This window comes from Drosophila mojavensis, unplaced genomic scaffold, assembly GCF_018153725.1.
Source record: "Drosophila mojavensis isolate 15081-1352.22 unplaced genomic scaffold, ASM1815372v1 contig_81, whole genome shotgun sequence".
Taxonomy (NCBI): Eukaryota; Metazoa; Arthropoda; class Insecta; order Diptera; family Drosophilidae; genus Drosophila; species Drosophila mojavensis.
In genome coordinates this window covers 7,440,893-7,463,894 of record NW_025318907.1, presented here as the reverse complement: position 1 = coordinate 7,463,894, position 23,002 = coordinate 7,440,893, and the positions used below count along the sequence as shown (strand labels likewise).

Genomic DNA, 23,002 nt, shown 5'->3' with positions numbered 1-23,002 from the left:
ACACTTTGCACTTCATAACAGACAATGGATAAGCACCGTGGAAATATTCAATTAGAAAGTGAAGAATGAAATTGTGGAAGAAAATTATAAAATATAATTCATTTATTATTTATTTAAGAGTTTTATTTCTGAAGAACCCAATATATCGGTGCGATATAGAATAAGATTCGATTTATGAAATATACACTTTATATTTAAAACATACTTTAATCAGTATGCCTTGAGATATTATATGATGATTATGATTAATTTACCAAATATATTAAGATAAAAAATTTTTACGGTAAATCGTTTTGATTAAAAGCAAAGCGGTAAACCATTTGAAGAATCTCATTATGTAATTAAAAAAAGTTTTTTTTGCATAAGTTGTATGAACATAAATTTCTTTATATATATAATTTTAAGGTACCTTTTGCAAAGTTTGATAACTTGGAACGAAATTTAAAGCTATTTTTATAGAAGAAAGCTACTTTATGAATATAATGATTTAATGTGCATGTATATTTTTTCTCAAGGTAAGCCTAGAAAAAATTTGTCATACTTCAGCTAAAGGGATAAATGTAAAAGAAATACCTTGGATTGGACAGATTCTCTAGAATAGAACTTCAACTAGAGGGGGTAAATTGGGTTTCCAGACAATTTTAATGGAGAATTAAAGCCCATTGTACCCAGTGTAGCAAAGGCTCTGCTTGTTTGTTCAGCAGCATATCTATATATATGTGTGTATGTGTGTGCGTCTGTTTGTGTTAGTGCTATTCAGTCAGCTTTTCTTGCTAGCATCAGAGCAAAAAAGAAGTAGTTGAAAGGGGGCAGAGCGGGCGGCAGTGGCAACGGGCGGCAGCAACGGCTGCTTGTCTTGTCTTGGTTCCTGTTGTTATTGACATGTACGAATTAGGTTAAATTTATTTACTGTCAGTTCAGTGAACTGCAAATGGTTTTAGTTTATTAAATTTAGCCAAAGGAACGGAGTTGGCAATCTGTTTTAAGTTTGTTAAATGCCAAAAAATCAAGATTTAGATTGAGTTGTCAGCGCAAAAATTCATTGAGCTGCACTTAACCGCTCTCTCTCTCTCTCTTACCACCTCTCTCCCTTTCACTCCCCTGGTGTCCTTCTCTGGTTTTCAACTTTTAATTTACATTGAAAAGCAGCTGCAAATTAATTTCAAAGCTTCCGCCGTGAGGGCAAAACTCAATTGCGGTTTGATTAATTGTGCTGTACTTGAAACTCAGCGCTTACACACACACACACACACACACTCATACATAGTCGATCCGGCACTCAAGTTGCATTAATCAGCACAGCTCTGAACGCTGCTCATTTATTTGCAAAAAGGCAAATGAGGAAAAGCAAAAAATAAAGTACGAAAAAAAAAAATGGTAAACGTAAACGTGGATTTTTCAAAACCACTTTGGCAAATCGCAGTCAAAGTTAAGCTGAGAGCAAAAGCGTGGTAAAAAACATAAACAGCAGCAACTATTTTTGACTAGTCGATTCAAAAATACTCTTGCAAAGAATTTCAAGCTGAAATTATTGTTGTCTTGACTCTTGCTGAGATAGAGAGTTAACATAAATATGGAATATAAATTCGAATCTGTGAATATGGATTTAGACCGTTCTCTGTAAATAGCTCGATTAGTAGTAATCTCTAAATTTGTAATGCTATTCAAACTAGATTTAGGTTAACAAAGAGACAATTAAATACATGCTGTTATATATATACATACAGTGATCCAAGTGTAACAACAATATAATGAAAAAATCTAAATATTTCCTTGTAAAAGACTAATTCAAAAGCGAGTATATTATTTGTTATAGACAAAGCTAAGCTCAGCGCATATGATAACAGGGTTTCATTTCGTCAAATGAAAGTACTTGCTACATTCTTCTTTCAGCTGTTACCAATCTCTTGAATAAATAATTATACCCACAATTGTAGCCATACACCAAATAAATAAACGCGTCCTTGGTGCATTAAAAGCTTTGGCAAAAAGTTTGTTAAGCAGCAGCGCAAAAAGCGATTGCTCTAGGAATCAATTAAATTGAAATTACGCATACGCCATGTGTGCAAACAGCCACAGAGCAAGAGAAAGAAAGAGTGGGAGAGAGGGGGCGTGGGAGTGGAACTGGGAGTAGAGTGGGAGGGAGGGTAAGCGCAAGAACATGCTTTCACTTTCTGCTGTTTGAGTTTATTTTGCGCCAAATTGAATTTTGACTGCCGTTTGCCGACTTTAAATGTGCCAAACGTGACGTTTTCAGTTTTAGCCAACATGACATACATACAGAGCAGATTTGATTTTATGTTTGCGCCTAATACCCTGCATTAAAGTGAATATGTATTAAGAAGAGTCTCAAGAGACTGCTCAGACATTGCATAGCATTGTCATTCAGCATTGTCAACTAATGGATGGAGAGGTAATCAAATGCAGGTATATCGTATCTTTTCATATTTTCATAAAATGCCCATTATAATCTAGCATTGAATATCTTGCAGAGTGCATTCAATATTTATACTATTTTACACGGCATTAGCTAGCCGTACATTTGACTCTTGAGGTTTCTTAATTATTTAACCATTTTCAATGATTTATCAACATGAAATTGCAGACAAAAACTAAGAAATCGATCAAGTTGAAGTGATTTTGATTGAAATCTGATTGAATTTAATGCCAACAGCAGAGCTGAACTAATTGCTAATGCATATGGTGAGGCAAATGCAGATGCGGCTCCTGCTGCTGCGACTCCTGCTGCTGCGACTCCTGCTGCTGCGACTCCTGCTGCTGTAGCTGGTGTTTCTGATGCTGCAAGTCTCGCTTAAAATATTTATATTTATATTTATATAGTGGGGGCCACATGTCGTATGCGCTATTTGCGCCCTCGTATGCTGTCCACAGTGTTTGTTAACCAGTCACTATGTACGTGTATGTGTGTGTGTGGGTGTGAGTGTGGGCGTGTTTCGGTATGTGTATAATAAACAATAACCAGGAAGACAACAGCAGCGCTGGATTTATGTTGTCGTTTGAACGCTGCCACAACACTCACACTCACACTCACACACACACACACATCTCTACTGCCACGCTCCCTCCATTTGCGCCATATGCTATATAAATATATATACAGGCAGCAGGCAGCAGATGCTGCCGCCCGTTGTGGCCATCTGACCGCAACAAAGAGTTAGCTACCACACACACACACACATACACACTCACACATTATATATGTTTTTATATTTATAAATATTCTCACACACACACAGGAATAAATATGCATGGCATAGAAAGAAAGTGTTGCATATTTTTTAGCGCATTTCGCAACACCTTTGGGGCATGCAACCAACTTTGCAGCTCATAAAGTTATAATTAAGCTGGCCCTAGGCAGAGCTCAGACAAAGGCCAAACGCATGAATTGAGCAGGTCAAAGGGCGCCGAGTGCTGGCAGATTCTCCCTTATTAATTATAAACTAAAAAGTGAGCAAAAATAATTCAAATTTCGCACAGCGAGTGAAAAGTGCATTGTGAATATTTTGATATTACTTTGGTTTGGTAAATGGCCAAAAGAGCAAAAGAACATTTTCTGTGGCTCTCATGTTTCTTTGAAAGTTAATCTAAAATACATCCTAAGCACATTTAAATTAATTAAGAGAAATAGTGAACATTCTCAAACGTTAGGTATATATCGATTTCCAGAGCTGGGGCAGATTCAATCCTTCAAATCAATAAACTTGAACTGCAACGGAATGCGTGGCGTAGCCAGCTGGTAGGCAATGAAGGGCTTTTCCGCCGGATGGTGGAACTCCACTTGGAAGTTCCTAAGCAAACGAGCGACCCCAATTTCCAGCTCCATTTCGGCTATGCGACGACCGATGCAACTGCGCACGCCAAAGCCAAACGGCAAATAGGCAAAGGGATGACTCGGCTTGGTGGCCACCGGGCAGCCGGAGTCAGAGCTGGAGCCTTGTTGCTTTTCACGCAGCCAGCGCTCCGGCACGAATTCGCCGGGCTGCGAGAAATGTTTACCGTCGCGCCAAAGGTTCAAATGGATCATGGCTACCTCGCAGCCCGCCGGCACGTGGTAACCGCTGAGCACCAGCTCCTGGTTGGTTTTGCGTATGTTGCCCGAGATGAGTGGATAGAAGCGTAGGGCCTCCTTGATGCAGGCACGCAGATAGGGCAAGTTCCTCATCAAATCGACTGTGAGGGGCGTGCTTTTCTCTGGCAAGATGCCAAGAATTTCAGCTCGCAGTTTGGCCTGCTTATCGGGATGCTGGGCGAGGGCTAGCAGAATGGCCGAAAAAGTGCTGGTTGTCTGCAATTAAAGGCCTAGTCTTAGTTAAATGGATTGAATGATAGAGGCATTTACATACGTACCGTATCCACGCCAGCGAAGAGCATGTCCAGCGCAATAATAACAGCATATTTTCGATTTATGGCTAGCAGCTTTTCCAAAACACTTTTCTCTTCTTGGCTCTTGGCCGTTGTGGAGTTCTCGATGCGTTCCATGGCGTCCTGCACTAGTTTATCAGTTAGGACAAGCGACTCATCTAACACGCTGAGAGCTTCACGCAATTTGGGGGAACTGAACTTGAGCTGGCGCCAGAGTGAGGGCTTTATTTCCAGATCAACGGAGAGTTCAAAGAAACGCTGCAATTGGTGAAAGAAGTGTCTGCCTACAGGATTGGTATTGTCGATAACCCCCAACTTGCAATCCAGGGCTATTTGACCCACAGATTCCAGAGTCCAGGCGCTAATTTCATCCTTGAAGTTTGCGGGGACCTCCAAAGTTTCAGCATCACGGATTGTTTTAATGCTAAAAGCAAGAAGAGAATTTATGTATTGATTGATTGACAATTCGCTATTAATAGAATTAAGATTTTATGAAGCTTATTAACCATACCGTTCTATAAATTCCTGATTAATGCGATCCAATGAGTTCAAATACTTTTTGACATTCTTGGGATGTATTATAATGGGATTTACAGCCGAACGCAAATTTCCCCACGCCTCGTCTTGGGTCGTAAGTAGACCCGACTCTGGTCCAAAATAGTCACGACGGTGAACATTGCGATAATAGTTTAAGAGCTCGAAACCCTTACGATTGGGCCAAACCCCATCGTGTCGGAAAACCGTTTCGAAGTCATCTGGGTTTTCTGTTACAACTATCGGCGGTTTGCCCAAAAAGCTTTTGATCTTTATAATATTACCGCCACTCTCCTTTAGTAAGTCCCTAGTTATATCATTGAGATCGGCTCCACTGTATTTGCCGCCAGGCATAAAGTTCCACAATGTTTTCAGCACGCTGGTAGTCGGCATCTCTTGAAACGGCTTCGCTGACGGCACTCCGCCGTAGTGACGCTTTAAAAGAAAGCAAAAAATTATTAATACCTACAAAATCATAAATTGTTTCTATCCACATGCGCAGTGCTGTGCACATACATACCTGCTGCCATTGCTGCGATACTGTTACGGCGCTGACATGTTTTGTTGTTGCTTGCAAACATTTTATAACAGAATTACTAGCGTGCACTTTAAGCTGCGTCATTTCGCTTGTTGCCGTCGCGTATTATCCGATCTCTTTTTCTCTCTCTTGCTTGTAGTTGTTGCTTTCGTTTTAAACGGCGCTGCGCAGCTTTAATAGCAGAGAGCTTTTAGGCAAGTCGCCGCGTTAGCTGTTCGCCGCATACTGAATTCGCTTTATCATTGACCCCACAAATATGTACATACTTTTATAAATGTTGCAAAGAGAGGAACTTTAATTCAAATGTTTGACAGCATTGCTTGTGCTCTCTCTTCTGCTCGCCGGCATGTTGTTATTCTTGTTTGCGCGAGGCTTTTAATTCTAGTTTCGGGCAAATTACGACAAGAGATAATTGGTTGTTATATAATGAATTAACACTAAGTTCTTATCTCTCTTTTTCACTCACCTTTTCGCCATAATTTCTGGAGCAGCAAAGGAATGCATAGCGTTGGCTCATAGATAATGAGTTTTTTTCACAAGACGATGGACGCAAATAGGCAAATTCAGTGATCTTCTCTGGCAAAGTATTCGCAGTTTGTTCACCTCCATAATTGAGCTACATATGAAATTATAGTATTGCATAAATAAAGATAAACATGTTATATTATTATGAGCCGTGGTGAATACGACTGCATTACACATGCCTGCTACATTTGCTGTGTTGCTGTTATAGTGCCAAGTTTGCTGTTGCTTGTAAACTTTTTATAACGCCATTGCTATCGAATAATTGCAGCTGCGTCACTGTGAGTTGGTTTTTGTTTTCGTTGTGTCTCGCTCACACGCCTTGCGCGCTTCACTCGTTCACTGCTTTTTACTCAGTTTTGTTTACACTTGCTTTCTTGAGACAGTTGACAGTTAAGTTAAGTTAAGTTTGGGATTTTGGGATACTCGCCGTGTCAGTTGCTCGCCGCATACTGAATTCGCTTTGGCACTGACCTCTCAAATATATATATTGAGCACGAGAGTCGTAATAGTCGTGACAGCTGCTGGTTATCGCTCTCTCATCGTTTTATGCGACAGTTTGCTAAAATTGCTCTAAAATTGAAAGATTCTTTCTGTTAAGCGCTCTTTCTTAACAGCTCTCTTATGATCATTCACAGTCGGAATCATGTTTCGAATCTTTATGTACGTCTGTTACCATGGCAATGTGAAGTCATATTTTGAATAATTTGTAGCGCATGTTGATCTTGATTTAAAACAGAAGCGATATTGATTATGTTAACGGTCTTAAAGCCACTAAACGAATGATGCGACTCATTTATTTATTATTATTATTATTAATGAGTGCATTATTATTTGAGATGGATCTTAAACTGGTTTATATTGTTACTTTAACTTAACTTTTTACAGTTTTATTTCTGACAGAGCGGTATAAACTGGCTAAACTTCCATTTCACTTGCCTATCAATGTGGATTTTTGCACTCAAATAAAAAATGTTGCTCACTTGTCAACATTTTGCATTTTTAAAATAATGATTTCCCATAGCAAATAAAATCAGAAAATCTCTGCTTGAAAATTATTTGCACAAGTGCAGCAACAACAAATCATGACAAGGATGAATACGTATTGTTGAAGTAGTTGACTAGAAAATACCCTGTATTTAGATATATATTGGGTAGTCTAAAAAGTTTTTTCGTATTTTGCCAATAGATGTCGTTGGCGTCGTATATCTCCAGTGCTACCAATCACATTGTGTACACATTGTGGTGTTCGATTGGTAGCACTTTAAGCTTCGATTGCCAAAAAAAAAAAATGTAATTCAAAGAATTTGAAAAAAGTTACAGCTGTTCAAAAATGAGTGAAAATAAAGAAGAAATTCGCTATATTTTGAAATTTTTGTATAAAAAAGGGAAGAATGCCACGCAAGCCACTAATGAAATTTGTGATGTTTACGGTGACGATGCTCTATCAGTTCGTGTAGCACAACAATGGTTCGCACGCTTCCGTTCAGGAAATTTCGATGTGAAAGATGCACCTCGCTCTGGTCGACCAATCTTTGAAAAAGTCGATGAAATTATGGAAAGGATTGACCAAGACCGTCACATAAGCAGCCATGACATCGCAAATGAACTAAACATTCATCATCAAACGGTTCTGAACCATTTAGAAAAGGCTGGCTACAAAAAAAGCTCGATGTATGGATACCACATGAATTGTCTGTGAAAAATTTATTGGACAGAATTAACATTTGCGATTCTTTGCTGAAACGAAATGAAATCGAACCATTTCTGAAGAGAATGGTAACAGGAGACGAAAAATGGATCAAATACGACAATAATGTGCGAAAAAGATCATGGTGCAAGAGTGGTGAAGCTCAACAAATGGTCGCAAAGCCAGGATTGACGGCTCGAAAGGTAATGCTGTGTGTTTGGTGGGATTGGAAAGGAATAATCCACTATGAGCTGCTTCAGCCTGGTCAAACGATTGATTCGACACTTTACTGTGGACAACTGATGAGATTGAAGCAAGCAATCGAAAAAAACGGCCAGAACTGATCAACAGAAAGGGCATCGTATTCCATCAGGACAACGCCAGACCACACACATCTTTGATGACCCGGCAAACACTGAGAGAGCTTGGCTGGGAAGTTTTAATGCATCCACCATATAGCCCTGACCTTGCACCTTCGGACTACCATTTATTTCGGTCAATGCAGAACTCCCTTAACGGAGTAAAGTTGGCTTCAAGAGAAGCCTGTGAAAATCACTTGAAGCAGTTTTTCAAAGAGAAACCACGAAAGTTTTACACGAATGGAATTATGTCTCTAGTGGAAAAATGGCAAAAGGTGGTCGACCAAAATGGTGCATATTTGATTTAATAAAGTTTATTATAAATATTTAAAAATATGATTTGAAGTTTCATTACAAATACGAAAAGACTTTTTAGACTACCCAATATTATATTATTATATACTATTAATTAAATATTTGTATATTCAAATTTAGGTATTTTCTTACATACATGTATTACTATTATGATACAATTTTGCATTATTTTTATTGAAATATATATAGATATAAATAAATATTCATTCTAATTATTGAGAAAAATTAGAAATATTTATGTACCTTCTCGCTGATTGATTACAAATTCGTGATTTGTTGTTTAGTTTAAGCAACTTTTCAGCTTAGTTTCTTTTTCCACTAATTCATAATAATTATTGTATTGGGTGAGTAGGGTACTTGCACCTTCCAGAGTCTATTATCCTTTAAAGTATACACGTATCGAGGAACAGAAGTGGATCAATAATAAATAATGTTATTAGAAAATCTCTATGAAGGTATATGTACCACAATGTATTAACACTCTAGCTCTTATATGTAAAGGATATAATTATGTATTGTAAGGCGGTTCACCGATCGCCGCAATAATCATAGTTTGTAGTATTTAAGCAGTAGTAATAGTTTGTAGAATGTAAGTAGTAGTAAGCAGTCTTAATTATAGAATTTGAATTTTGATTTGAAAAGGGCGCCAAAGCGCGCTTAGGATATCGGCGATCGGCCGCGCAACCCTGCGTCGAGAGCGCATGAGTAGAGAGTTACGTTGCCGACGCCGAGTGGAATTGAGCGTTTTTTAGTTTTTTAGAGAGTGAGAGAGCGTGGTAGCGGTCGGACGCATGGCGGAGACCGGTCGTAGACAGACAAGCAGCCAAGAGGATAAAAGAAACGGAAAATTGTCGAAGTTTGAAGTTTGTGAAATGGTTAATAAAGAAGAGTTAATAAGAAAAGTCGGCGAATTCGCGAATATTCCAGAGCTCGAATATCCCAAAAACGCGCCGAAATATAGCGTCGGTTAGCCGGTATCAACGGTACACATGCAAAGATGATTATCTTGCCTTTGCAAGTTAATACAAAATTAGTTTTATATATTGTGAACGTAGTGTTCATTTTTTAAAGTCCCAATTCGAGCTGGCTACAAAATTGATCTTATACTGCAAGTCAGCTAATGTTTATGCTAAAGCTTCCCTAAATAAAACTCAAAACTCAAAAGCTCACAAGATTGGTTTACGTGATTCTATATCGGAATTGTGAAATTAAGAATTGTTTACATTAAAGCCTAGCTTTCTCAATGAGCTCATGGACACTGCGCAGGGAAATCTTTTGTTTATATTGAAGTTAAAACTGCTTACCCTGTGGGAATAGTGCAAGAAATATTTATGTCTGAGCTGAGTTTGCGTGATAATATAGCTTTGGAAGTTGTTTACATTTATCATAAGATTTGCTTGAGATCGTCTCTGACTCTTAACGATTTCACATAAGAAGTTCGATTTGACTGTTTATAGTATTTAGCATATCAGAGCTTTGAATATTTTGATCATTTAACGGGTTTGAAAATAAAAATTTAATAGGATTAAAATTGTGCTTTGAACAAAATTTAGAAGCTTTATACCTCATTTTTATACCTTGAACCCATTTCACAATAGGAAATCAGGGTATAATGGCTTTGTTAAATGTATGTAACAGGCAGAAGGAGGCGTGGCACACCACAAAGTGTATATATTCTTGATCAGGGGGACGAGCTGAGTCGATTTAGCCCTGCCCGTCTGTCCGTATGTTCGAACGCGTCGATCTCAGAAGATATAAGAGCTAGAGACTTGAATAGCACGCACATATCGAATTTTGCTTTAAATATCGATAACTTGACCCGTTATTTTGTTATCGATTAAAAACATTATCGAAAACCAGTAATAAATTTATATCTGTTACATCTTTAAAGCTAGATTCTCCAAATTTTGTATGTATACTTATATGCATTTTATACAATTTCGATTTTTGTCAAAATTTACCCCCCACCTCTAATTCACCCCTCACCCTCACTTTTATAAAAGGCATGCTTCAAATACTAGGGACTTGTGCTTTGGCATGCACATCTATGTTATATTCATAATCTGAAAGTTTCATGAAGATAGTCCATCCACAAAAAAAGTTATTAAACATATTATCCCATAGTAACCCAACACTGCATCCAATGCGTGTTTCTGCGTGCGTACGTTTGTCTGTGTGTGCATATGCGAATAATTATTGAAATATCAGTTGCTCGAAGAGTTCAGGGGATCTCGTAGTCGAGCAGTCTCGACTAGAGCTTTCTTACTTGTTTTTATTGCAGATTTCGCAATGTCGTATGTGTTGTTTTAGAGTTTTGTATAGCTTTGGCCAAAAATAATATTTGAGAATTTGTTTAAGATTTTCATCGAAACCTCTATGTGCGCGAGCATGTGTTTCCTCTATCATAATTTCTTGGTCGTTTTTGTTTTCGATATCTAAGACGAATTTTCTGGCAAATAAAATTTTATTTGTAAAGGTGGTTTTAAACGTATTTTGAATTTCTTATAGGTCTTCAATACTGCAAAGGATTCCTGTAGTTATATTTGGCTATAGGAATTCTTTAAGTATTTTAATTAAGTTATCTAGTGTATCGTATTCTATAATGTCTTATTTTATTGAAAGGGTTATATTTATCATGGATAGTAAAATAATTTTTTGAAATGAGTAGTTGCTGCTCAAATTGGTTCGGTGATTTTCTGGTTTCTTCTAATATGTAATCATGCCTGCTGTCGGCTGAATGTATAGTTTTAATATCAGATGAAGATTCATTGTATGATGAAGGTTCGCTATCGGGCATTACTTTCAGTGGAAATTTGGTTTACTTCTCTGGATAATGCGTCAGCAACAACGTTGGTTGACCCAGGTTTATAAAGGATAGTCCCCCACCATACTTTTATAAACCTTCATTCCTCAATGAAGGCGTGCCAATTTTTTCATTTTTATACTCATTCACGAAAGTGAAATGAGTATATTGCGTTTGTGCAATGTCCGTCTTGCTGTCCGTTCGTCCGTCCGTCTGTCCGTATGAACGCAGTCTATCGGGAAAAACTGTGATTTGTTAGAATATCGTTTGCCCTACCAGTGACTTTATTTCTAAGTATCTTCTACTGCCTTATTTATACATTTGCATTGCCCGCAAGCTGCTTCGCACCAGCTTACATTAGCGTTCAGGCTTCCTGAGAACTCAGATAAAGATTTAATTATTAATTAACGATTCGTCGCATCGAATCGCGTCATTGATTACTGTTGCTTTAAATTCTTGTTCATTATTAGATGATAATGTTAATTGTGATTTTAATTCTGTAATTTGCTCTTGAAGTACTCTAGTTGCTATCACTTGAGCTATTATATCTGCTATTCGATTTTTAGCCATTTCTGAATTATTCGTACTTAATTTTAATTTTCCTAAATTTTTAATTATGTGTGTGTTGTTGGTGGATATATTACTTCCCCATCCCAAAGAAATTAGCCTGTCCTCAGGCGGGAAATGTCGGGTATAGCTGTGGAGTGGATTCCAATGGTTCAAGAGGAAGGTTTTTGGGGGGTAGTTGTTCTTCTGGTGTCGAATTGCTTGATTTTACAGTTGTTTCATGTCTTATGATAATTCTTTTTGATATAGACTTAAATTTTACAATGATGAGCTTATTAAGGTTATTAAAAATGTTGTGGTTGTTATATTATTAAATATCTTATTATCTTTTGTGTTTTCTAAAACTATTTGTTTTGTCGTTATATTGTTTGTTACACAAATGCTTTGGGTAAATTCTGAAAGTGTATTTACAATTTAAATGTTGTTTATTTGAACGCTACAATCGTATATCTTAATTATGTTATTTCCTTGAATATGAATATTATTTTTATTGCAATTTTGAGTGATTTTTGTCTGGGATAATTACAAGTTACAATTATGTTTGGTTCTATATAGATAATTTGGTGTGTTTGAAATGCTTTTGTTTATTTGCATTCTGCTGATGTTTGTGTTATTATACTGTTTATACATTCGTTTATTTCTTGCTTTTTTTGTGGATTTTATATATACTTTATTATTTAGTGTATAGTAAGTTTCATAGGTGTTTTCTATTAGGGTATTATTTTGTTTTGCATCTGGATAACACAAAATCTGATAAAAAAGTAGGGGATGCCATTGATAAAAGTAAGAGTAGTAACATGGTGATTTCTGAAATTGGTGTTATATTTGCTTTTCAAAAGAAAAAAGATGTTTTTTACTTTGAAGTTGGATTTATAATGTGTGGTTTGTCTTCCTCTATTAAAGTACCTAGATTTCTTATTATATATCACTGCCCCTGAGGGCAGCAGAGCGAGAGAGCGCAGTATTTCTTTATGTATATGCAAAGGGCATATACATTAGTTCAGGCGGTCAAATGCTGACACAGCTATATGAGCCGATGCAGCGGAAGGCAACAGTGGACATATGTATATGTAAATGTATATAACTGGCAGCCGTTGGCTTGCCAAGCGATCAATTGCTGACGCGGCTATTCCCAAGCGTCTTGCATATGAGCGGCCTACTTTTGTGACCGATAATATTTAAAGTACATTTATGATCGCTTCTTGTATATATGTATATAGTGTACATCACTATATGTCGGATGTATATTATTATACGAGACATACTACACCTCCCGTTTTAAAAAAATAACGTAATCTATGGAGTTATTTAATTATAATATATAATTATAGTAGGAAAAAAACATATTTTTTTTAAAAAATGTGTTTATGTTTGTGGCTTTATGAAAATAGGTAATTTTAAAAGAAATTAATTTGTATATGTAACAATAAAAATGAAAGGTAAATAAATGGTATGTTGAAATGTAAAAAAATGTTTTGTTTTTTTTTTTCCTTTGGTTGATCAGACCGATTTCATAAAACCTTTTAATTATTGCGATATGTGTGTTTTTTTTAGAATAAGTTAAAACACATCTTGTTTGGTTTATTGCATTAATTCTTAAATCTATGAAAATTGTCAAGTACAGTTAAAATCGGTTGGCTGCGCTGCCAGTGACGCCGGCAGAGCAGCGGTCCGCTTATGTATATATGTTGCCGCCGTAGCGGGTGAGTGAGGATGTATCATATTACTTATTGCGACAGAGTCTTGCGCTTGCAAGATCTGCCTACTCAGCAATGTACTCAAAGGGCTTTGCACTCGAATGTTATATGCATAAATATTGTATCAAAGTGATAATATATTAATAATATTTTAATGTGTTTCACTGCGTTTGAAAATGATATATACATTTTTAATCTATCTTTATGTACTATTTGTTTTTTATTTTTTTATTATTTGAAATTATTATATTATCATTGTCTTTTACGCTTTCTACCTTGTAAGGTCCAGTGTATTTAAAATCTAGCTTATGACCTGTTTCGTTCCTTAGTAAGACATTATCTCCTACCTTTAATTCAAAATTAAGTAATTTCTTATCGTAATATTTTTTATTTTTCTCCTTATGTTTTTCTAACATTATTCTAGCGCGTTTATAGGACTGTTCAAGTCTATATCTAGATTACTTAGCATAGTCTTCTATATTGTAAAGTGGTTTTATATTATCTACGGTATTAAAGTGTTTTGGTAAGTTTGAAGGTTTACCAAATACTAGTTCATATGGACAGTAGTCATGTGCCATTGGAGGTGTTGTATTAAAACAATATACGAAGTATTGTAGCCATACGTCCCAATCTGTTTTATCAACTGATATATATGATCGTATGAACTCGTTAAGTGTTCTGTGGTTTCGCTCCACGGTACCTACTGTCTGGTGATGATGTGCCGTACAAGTTATGTTTTCGATGTTAAGGTTTTTACATAATTCTTCAATTATTGAATTTTTACATTCTGTTCCCATGTCCGTAATGAACGTCTTCATTGGACCGTACTTCAGAATAAAATCTTCAAATATGGCTTATGACATTGTTTTTGCATTTTTGTCTCTAATTGGTATTGCTACCAAGTATTTTGTCAAATCGCAGATTAGTGTTACTGCGTATTCATTTCGTTGTTCGGATTTGGGTAAGGGACCGATCGTATCCACGATTACCCTATCGAAAGCCAGTTGTGGCGTTTCAGTAATGGTTAATGGAGTTTTCGTATGTTTAGTTATTTTTGACATTTGACATTTTTGGCATATCTTATCTTATCATATTTTTCCAATAATAATGCCTTTTTATTTTTGCTATTGTTCTAGCTATGCCTGTATGACCTCCTTGTATTGGATCGTCATGATACGTAAACAGTATTGTTTCTTTCTCTTTATTATTATCATTTGATAATTGGGTCACCGGCTTGAGTAGCGCTACTCTTAAAGATTTCAATATTTTATTGCCCATTAATTTAAAAGATTCTATTGAGATGATCTCAAAGATCTTTTCGCTCGGTGCCACTTTGAGTTGGCTGATATTCAGTATACCGGCTTCTGTTTGAAGCCTTTGAAATATACGAATATACGAAGCCTCCAAAAGCCTTCGCAAATTGTCAAATTCAGACGTGAATTTTTCGGCAGTTTTCCGTTTTTGCATTGTTTTAGACAATTTTGCTTTTACTACATCGGATGTTTCACCAACTATAGTATCTTACAATTTCTTAATTATTGCATAAATTGTTGTTTCATCTTGGACTTTGTATAGTGTTGAGCCAAAAATTTTTGATTTTATAACTTCAACAGTTATTTCTTCGAATGGGCCTTTTGTCAAATTAACTAACTTCAAAGCTCTTACGAATCTTTGAAGATGTATTCTTTGTCCGTTGAATTATGGAATGGCATTCGAAATGTCCTTTGGGCACTTATGTCCGTCATGATGTTTTCTGTGGATTCTTCTATGCTTGTATTAGAGACAATTTCTTCTTCCTCTCCTAATTCATTATCTTGACCCGAAAATTTTATCAGTGCAGGAATTGTAAGATCGTTCAGATCTCTTTCTTTTATTTCAGTTTCAGATTCAGATTCAGAATCTTCATCTTCCAGAGAATCTATCTCTATTGATTTTTGTTTTTTGCCTATGTCTATTTCTAGAGGGGTGTTCAAAATTGATGGTATGAATATATCTAATTCATACTTTTCTTTGACATTTATTAACTGCAAACGTAACTTGATCAAAAGTTTTGAAATGTTTGACCAGTTCGTTTTATTTATTGTTTCCCTATTATCATGCACTAGTATTCTAGCGTCGTTGAATGAATCGAAGAGAATTTTTGTATGTTTGTTTAAAGTGTCTTGTTGTATGGCCCTATTTTGTCCTAAACATTTGTATGATTTACCAAAGTTTTCTTTTATTTTACGGATATGGAGACTGAGTTGCTCCCATTCCATGGATATTCATTGCATATATACTTATATAATTAGATATATGTTATGAGTCGAATAAATGCCGCAACATATGCTAACAGCAACGCTAATGTAAATTAAAAGACGAAGTCAAAGTTAGATTGAACAATAGCTTAAGACTAACAATTGTGTGTCTATTGAATTATAAATTGAACTATAACAGAATGTTTGCAACTTTTTTGGTGATGCATGTTGCTGGAAACAAATGTTTATATGTGGATGATGCATGTTGCTGAGAACGAATTTGTTCTGATTGTGCTTTTATTTCGATCGCTGTCGATCGTGAGGAGAAGCGTCGGTTTGGCCGCTCTCTGTTTACAATTACCAAGCTTGGGAATGTTTACATTAGTATATTTCCATCGATGCCAATCGATGGGGGAGAAGCGTTAGCTTGGCTGCTCTTTGTTTATAATTGCCAATTTGGGGAATATTTACATTAATTATTCGGCTATGGGAACAGCGTTTGGATATTGTGGACGTAATCACTATGATTATTCTATGATTATTTATTCTATTTTTTTTTTTTAATTTAAATTTAAATTAATTTTTTTTTTTATTTTGTCTCGATTAAACCCATTGTGGGTATAATAGATATATCATTAAATTTTCTTATGCTATTATTGAACATGCATACATATATGTGTAGTATTTGGTTTTATTTTGAAAAATTTTTTTTTTTAATAATTATAATTATAAATTTATATAAATATATATCTATATATATATTTTTTTTATCATATATATATATATTGCTATGAAGCCTATTTTCACTACTCGATCATCGCATTGATCTTCCTACCTATTTGTTGTATGACTTCACGGGCCACACGCTAGCGGGCAATGCAATTATCGCTTCCGCTTTACAATAAAATCAATTTTGATTATGCATCGCAGTGCAAATTTTTTTCTTCTTTTTTTTTTTTTTTTGTATCGTTGTGCACACTATGTTGTGGTGTCGGTTCACTGTTCCTGGGTCTGACTTGACGCGTCAGACGGTGCCGGTGCTGGCTGCACAGGCTACTTCTTTGCTGGAATACCGATGCCGGCTGAACAGGTTGCCGTGCAATGTTTGCACGTGTAGAGGCAATAGGCGCTTCCTAGTGGTCCCTCGCATATTTTTTCGTTATTTGTCTCATAAGTATTAGTGTATTAAAGTATTATTTGTAATGTGTACTGTCTTATTATTACAGTTTTTATACAATTTTTCATTATTTGTGTTTTTAACAATTATAGTTTTTTCGTCTATTTCTAATATTTCTATTTCTTCTTTTTTTATTAGTGTACATTTTTTTTTGAATATGCAATGCTTACTTTTTTCATTTCTATTTCTTCTGTTCTTGTATCTATGAGTGCATAACCGTCCTGGTCAAGTATTTGTTGCGTTGTCAGTGTTCCTGTTACTGTTGTCATCGTCGTCAGTATTAGTATTGCCATTAGCAACGTTCTCGTATTCACTTTCAGATGACAGATCCTTTGGTAGATTTGGTGCGGCTCCGTGTCTGGTCTATAGCGTAGCTTAAGTGTTGTTTTTATCATCTCCAAATCGTCCGGGGCTGGTATATTGATGACGACATCCTTCGCTTGTGCTTGAATAGTCTTGTAGTATATTGATCTGGTCGCTTCCTTCATGAGTTCGGGGTCAACTATACTCCCTAGCAAGTGTTCCACACTGCTGAAGAATGAGTTAATGGTTATGTCCCCAGTGCCGGTAAACGTCGCCAGATGGTTAATATTTTTGAACAGTCTTTCTTTTTGCGCTGTATTGCCATTGTTAGCTTGGAGTTGTACGTAAGCTTGTTGTAATTGCTCCAGTTGGCGCTCCCTGATGGCCAGCTGTTCCAATAAATCCGCCTGAGGCATTTGGGTGTTGTCCGTTGTCATTCTTGCCTCGTCGTATTTATGAGCCCTCTGTAGTTTCCTCAATGCCAGGTTTGAAACTGTTTACAGTGGCACTTGCCAACTTATTTGTATTTGGATTTTGTGTATTGGCACTGATTTGTAGTTCACGTAGCACTTGCCTACTTATTTGTAGTTGGGTTGGCACTGATCTGGAGTTGTTCACAGTATCACTTGCCCACTTATTTGTAGTTGGGTTTTACGTGTTCGCATTGTAAATATATATATATTTATGTATATATTTATGTATATATTTATGTTATTATATTTATTAACTTTGTTTCTGCCGTTTACTTTTATTTATTTTTCGGTTCGAATGCTTATCACTGAATCCTTTTTGATGAAAAAGGATCCTACCGGCTGCGCCAATTAAGTAAACTGCAAAATAGTTTTAAAACAATAATAACTTCACGGACACGACGTGTATTCTTCAGGGGTCAGAATCAACTCACTCGTGTATTCGAAATGTACTCAATATAAATGTTACATGTTCTTTTTTTGGTGATATCAAATACAACAGAACTCTTACTCAATGCTAAGGGATCTTTTATACCATTATTGGATACAATTATTAATGTTTACAATCTCGAATATTCTCTGTGAGTTGTCTTATACAATTCTCTTCTACAAACGGTTATGTTTATACAGACTGCCTTGCAGCTGGGATATGCTAAAGTATGTTTATATTATGCAGCTGAGCTGTGACAATAGTTTATGTTTACAATATTGGAGTTAGTGTGTGTTAGTGTCCGAAATTCTTATGACACTTCTGGTGCTGTATTTTCTAATTCTAGTGACACTTATGGTTAATGGATTTTTCACATTAAAGAAGAATGTAAACCTTTCGTGTCAATTGTAGTTATCGGTAATGAAGCTAATGGTATGGTGTCAGCTGATGCTGCGTATGCATGTGTGCTTGGAGGGTTCAGGGTATCTCTCAGTCGAGACAGCCTTCTTACTTGTTGTTATATTGTTTGTTACATAAATGCTTTGGGTATAATCTAATAGTGTGTTTACAATTGAAATATCGCTTGTTTGAATACTACAGTCGTATATGTTAATTATGTTATTACCTTGAATATGAATGTGGTTTTTATTACAATTTTGAATTATTTTAGTTTTGGGATAATTCCAAGTTACAATTATTTTTGGTTCTACATAGCTAAGTTGGTATGTTTTGAATATTTTTGCATTTTGCTGGTGTTTGTGTTACTATGCTAGTTATACATTCATTCATTACTTGTTTTTTGTTAATTTTAGGGATGCTTTATTATTTTGTGTGAAATAAGTCTCGTGTTTTCTGTCAGTGTACTATTTTGTTCGTGTGGATAAGGCAGAATTTTATAAAGTCGAGTTTTAGTTATTTGTTTTGGTACGTGCGAAATTATGAGTAGCTCATTACTGTCTGATTTATAGTCTTGGATTAAAAATTCCTAATCTGGTTAACTGCATGCCTAGTTCAATGTCTTCTATGTATTCTGTGAAATGTTCTACATATATTGAACATTAGATAGTTTAGTTTTTTGTCTGATTTTTTTGAAATGCTTAAGACATTATAGAGTTCTATATTTTTGTTTACTGAGTTTATTAAATAGCTTAGGTTATTGTCTTGTACCAAGTTATTGACTTTGAGCTCTAATTCTTCTTGCTCATTTTGATCTAAAGTGCCAAAAAGATATTTATTTACTGTGCCTATTGCGTTTATTAAACCTCTTTTGTTTTTTAATAATTTGTATTCCGTTCATATGACGATTCAATTTTTCTATTAAGTATTCTATGTGAGAAATGTTTTTGAATGATTCTGCTTGTTTTAGTAAGTTGTCGTATGTAGTTTGTATGTTTGTCAGGTTTACTGTTAGATAGTGGTATTCGTAGTCAGATGGTAGGTCCATTGTTCCTGTCTTGAAAATTAGGTAACCGTTCGGTGCTTTAATGGGGTTGATTTCGATACTTTGGTTAAAAGTAGGGGATGCCATTGATAAAAGTAATCAATCAATCATTTCGTAATTGATTCTGCTTTTATTGAGTTTTAAGATTTTGTTTAACTTATTAGCTTGTATGTCATATTGAGGTGTGCCTGCGTAAATAAATATTATTTGTTACATAGATAGTTTGTGTGTAGTCTGATAGTGTGTTTACAATTGAGATGTTGTTTATTTGAAGGCTACAGTCATATATTTTAATTATGTTATTACCCTGAATATTAATATTATTTTTGTTACAATTTTGAATAATTTTTGTCTTTGGGTAGTTCCAAGTTACAATAATATTTGGTTCTATATAATTAATTTCGTATGGTTTAAATGTTTTGGTATATTTACATTCTGCTGATCTTTGAGTTATTATACTACTTATACAATCGTTTGTTTCTTGTTTTTTTTTGTGGTTTTAAAATATGCTTTATTATTTAAGATGTAGTAAGTCTCAAAAACATTTTCTATTAATGTATTGTTTTGATTATCAGGATAAGGTAAAATCTTATAAAGTGAGGTTTTGCTTATTTTCTTCGGTACATGCGAAATTATGAATATTTCGTTCGTGTCTGATTTAAACCAAGTAGAAGTTTTTATGTTCAGAATTTTTTCAGAATTTATGTTTAACATATGCTGATGTTGTAAGAGTTTGGGATTGAAAATGCCTAGTCTGGTTAGTTTCATGCCTAATTCAATATCTTCTACGTATTCCGTGAAATGTTCTATATTGAATATGAGATAATCTAGTTTCTTGCTTGCTTCTTGTGAAGTGGTTAAGTTGTTGAGCAATTCTATGTTTTTATTTACTGCGTCTATTAAGTAACTTAAGTCATTGTTTTGTGTAAAATTGTTAATTTTTTGCTCTAATTCTTCTTTGTCGTTTTGGTCTAACGTGCCGAAAAGATATTTGTTTACTGTTCCTATTGCATTTATTAAACCTCTTCTATTTCTTTTAATAATATGTATGCCATTCATTTGGCGATTTAACTTGTCTATTAAGTATTCTATATGCGTAATGTCTTTAAACGATTCGGTCTGTTTAAGTAGGTTGTCATACGTATTTTGTATTTTTGTTAAATTCACTGTTAAGTAATGATATTCGTAGTCCTGTTTTGAAAACTAGATAGCCGTTCGGTGCTTCTATTGGGTTAATTTCAATACTTTTATTAAGGGTCGGGGATGCCATTGATAGAAGTGATAGTAGTAATATGGTGATTTCTGAAATTAAGTGTCATATTTACTGTCGTTAGTCTTCTTTTTTCTTTTAAATTTTGATTTGTAATGTGTAGTTTGCCGTCCTCTATTAGTTTCTATGTAATGTTTTTCGTCAGTTTGTGTTATTTGTCCTGTCTTCTTGAATGGTGTCGTTGTTTTAGTTTTAACTAATGGGGCGTGCTTATAGTCTGTGTCTATTTCGAAGTCGATTCGGTTTTTGTTGAGATTTTTGATTTGATCTATCTTGTTTGCTTGTGTATTATATTCAGGTGTACCTGCGTATATAAATATGTCAGCTGGTGTTCTGTTTGTTGTCAAGTGTTTTGTCTTATGGTTATAAATATATAGAATAGTTTCAAATTTAGTTTGTTTTCTATGTCCGATTCTGTGTTAATAATTCCTAGTTTTTCATTGATCGTTCGGTGAAATCTTTCTATGTCGGAAATGCCATTTTTACTAGGGGTTATACTAATGTTTACTTTTTCAGACTTTAGTCAGTTTTGAAGGGCTGCTGAATCTTTGTCTGCTTTGATTTCTGTGGGTTTTCCCATGTCATTGAAAATTTGTATGATAGCTCTTTTGGTTTCGAGCCAATCACGGCCTTTGACTGCTACTAAATTTCCAAATTTTGAATATATGTCAATACAAGATAGAAATTGTTTGTTATAGATCAAATCGATCCCTATATACATCTGAAGTGGTTTCGAAATTTAATTTTGTAAATAAATGTTCAAGGGTACTTCGTTGAATGCTCTTTATTCAATGATCGAATCATAAGAATCAAAAAATGTCTTAAGCTAAAAGTGCATTATATATATATAAAAATAAGACCGACGTTATAGTTTGAATAAAAAAATATTTATTCTCAAAAACTTATAACGGAGTACAATTATTCTTACGCGATGTAAGAGCGGTCTTAGATCTGAATTGAAACTGAACTGATGATTGAACATTTGTTTGTCTTATATAGCTAGAAATGTATATCGATGGTGGCGTGATTTTGGTGAAGTGAGTGGCCTGATCGCTCCTGATTGGTGACTCCCAAATATGCTGAATATGCAGTTCCCACGAGAAGGGTTCGATGCGTTGGAGTGCGAATTGTTTATATGAGTTGGCTTGCCCAGCGATCTTGCATATGAGCGGCCCACTTGTGTGGCAGATAATATTTAAAGTACATTTATGTTTGCTGGATGGCTTCTTGTATATGTGTATATAGTGTACATCATTATGATTATATGAGACATACTACAGCATACGTGCATTCGTAATGTCCTTGTTTTGTTTAGAGTTTTTCAAATAGAATTAGAGTCCATTTGAACTTGATGAAATCCCTTTGCAAGGTCAATAGTAGTGAAATACTGGCATTTTACTAATTTGTCAAGTATTTCGTCCATGATAGGTATTGGGTATTACTCATCTATAGTTATTTCATTAAATAAATTAAGGTAAAATAAAGTAAAGTAAAGTAAAAGAAAAGAAAGATAAAATAAAAGAAACAAAAAAGAGGCGAGAAACAAAACAATTAACAAAATAAAGCAAAGCAAAATAAAAATGATGAAAAGTAAAGAAAAGCAAAGAGAAATAGAAAAAAAAAGAAGAATGAATAAATAAAATAAAGAAACGAATAAAGATAGAATAAGTAAATAAATAAAACAAGCCGTAATAGGATAAGACTAGAATAAGCGGATAGGAATAGAGACACCATCGACACACGAGAATGGAAGGTGGAGAATAACATAACCCAGGATTAAGCGTCGGTTGGATCTACCAGCGGTGCAAGGAGGAGCTTATCGCGATAGCTCGAGAGTTCGGGCTGGACGGCGAGGGACAATTAGGAGATCTAAGGAAGAGACTCTCGGCGTCTATTCAGAGCAATAACTACACGGCGGAGGCCAAGGCGAGATTGGCCGAGACTGAGAAACGTTTCTCGAAGGGGTCCGAGTTCGCTTTGGGAGGCGCCGCGTCAAGCTTGGGTAGCCGCGCCTACCAAAAATCGGAGCCGGACCTGCGTAGAGCCCAGGAGCATGGTCCCGCGCCGTCAGCATCATTTAAACTGAGTGTGCATGTGGCGAGCACCACGACCGGGATCCGGAGGTGTGAGAAGCAGAGGGATGGCGAGGAAGACGAGGCGCTGCCAACGACTCCAAAGGCTAATCGGCAAATTCCCGTGTCCACGCATCCGCTGGAAGATAGGATAAGAGCGCGTCACCAGCGAGAGGGAAAAAGTTTCAAGGACT

The 23,002-nt window shown here is 35.5% G+C and overlaps 1 protein-coding gene across 2 annotated transcripts; it reads right to left on the bottom strand.

Moving 5' to 3' along the window:
• Positions 1-3,566: 3,566 nt before the first annotated feature.
• Positions 3,567-6,070, bottom strand: LOC6580984 (cytochrome P450 CYP12A2). Of its 2 annotated transcripts, none has more exons than XM_044011228.1 (5): positions 5,922-6,070; positions 5,438-5,836; positions 4,895-5,352; positions 4,369-4,807; positions 3,567-4,306 (listed from the first exon to the last, which is right to left on the bottom strand). In XM_044011228.1, exons 2-5 carry the CDS (start codon positions 5,537-5,539, stop codon positions 3,701-3,703), a joined length of 1,605 nt encoding a protein of 534 aa, XP_043867163.1. In that variant the 5' UTR covers positions 5,540-5,836; positions 5,922-6,070; the 3' UTR covers positions 3,567-3,700. The 2 variants fall into 2 exon arrangements, with proteins under 2 accessions (XP_043867163.1, XP_043867164.1); XM_044011229.1 differs by having other exon boundaries at positions 4,157-4,306; positions 4,365-4,807.
• Between the last annotated feature and the right edge of the window lie 16,932 nt (positions 6,071-23,002).

Coding starts and splice junctions, on each gene's coding strand:
- LOC6580984 (XM_044011228.1), bottom strand. CDS start 5,539: ATGACGCAGCTTAAAGTGCACGCTAGTAATTCTGTTATAAAATGTTTG. Junction 5,353..5,437: donor TATCGCAGCAATGGCAGCAG/GTATGTATGTGC, acceptor TTTCTTTTAAAG/CGTCACTACGGCGGAGTGCC. Junction 4,808..4,894: donor AATCAGGAATTTATAGAACG/GTATGGTTAATA, acceptor TCTTGCTTTTAG/CATTAAAACAATCCGTGATG.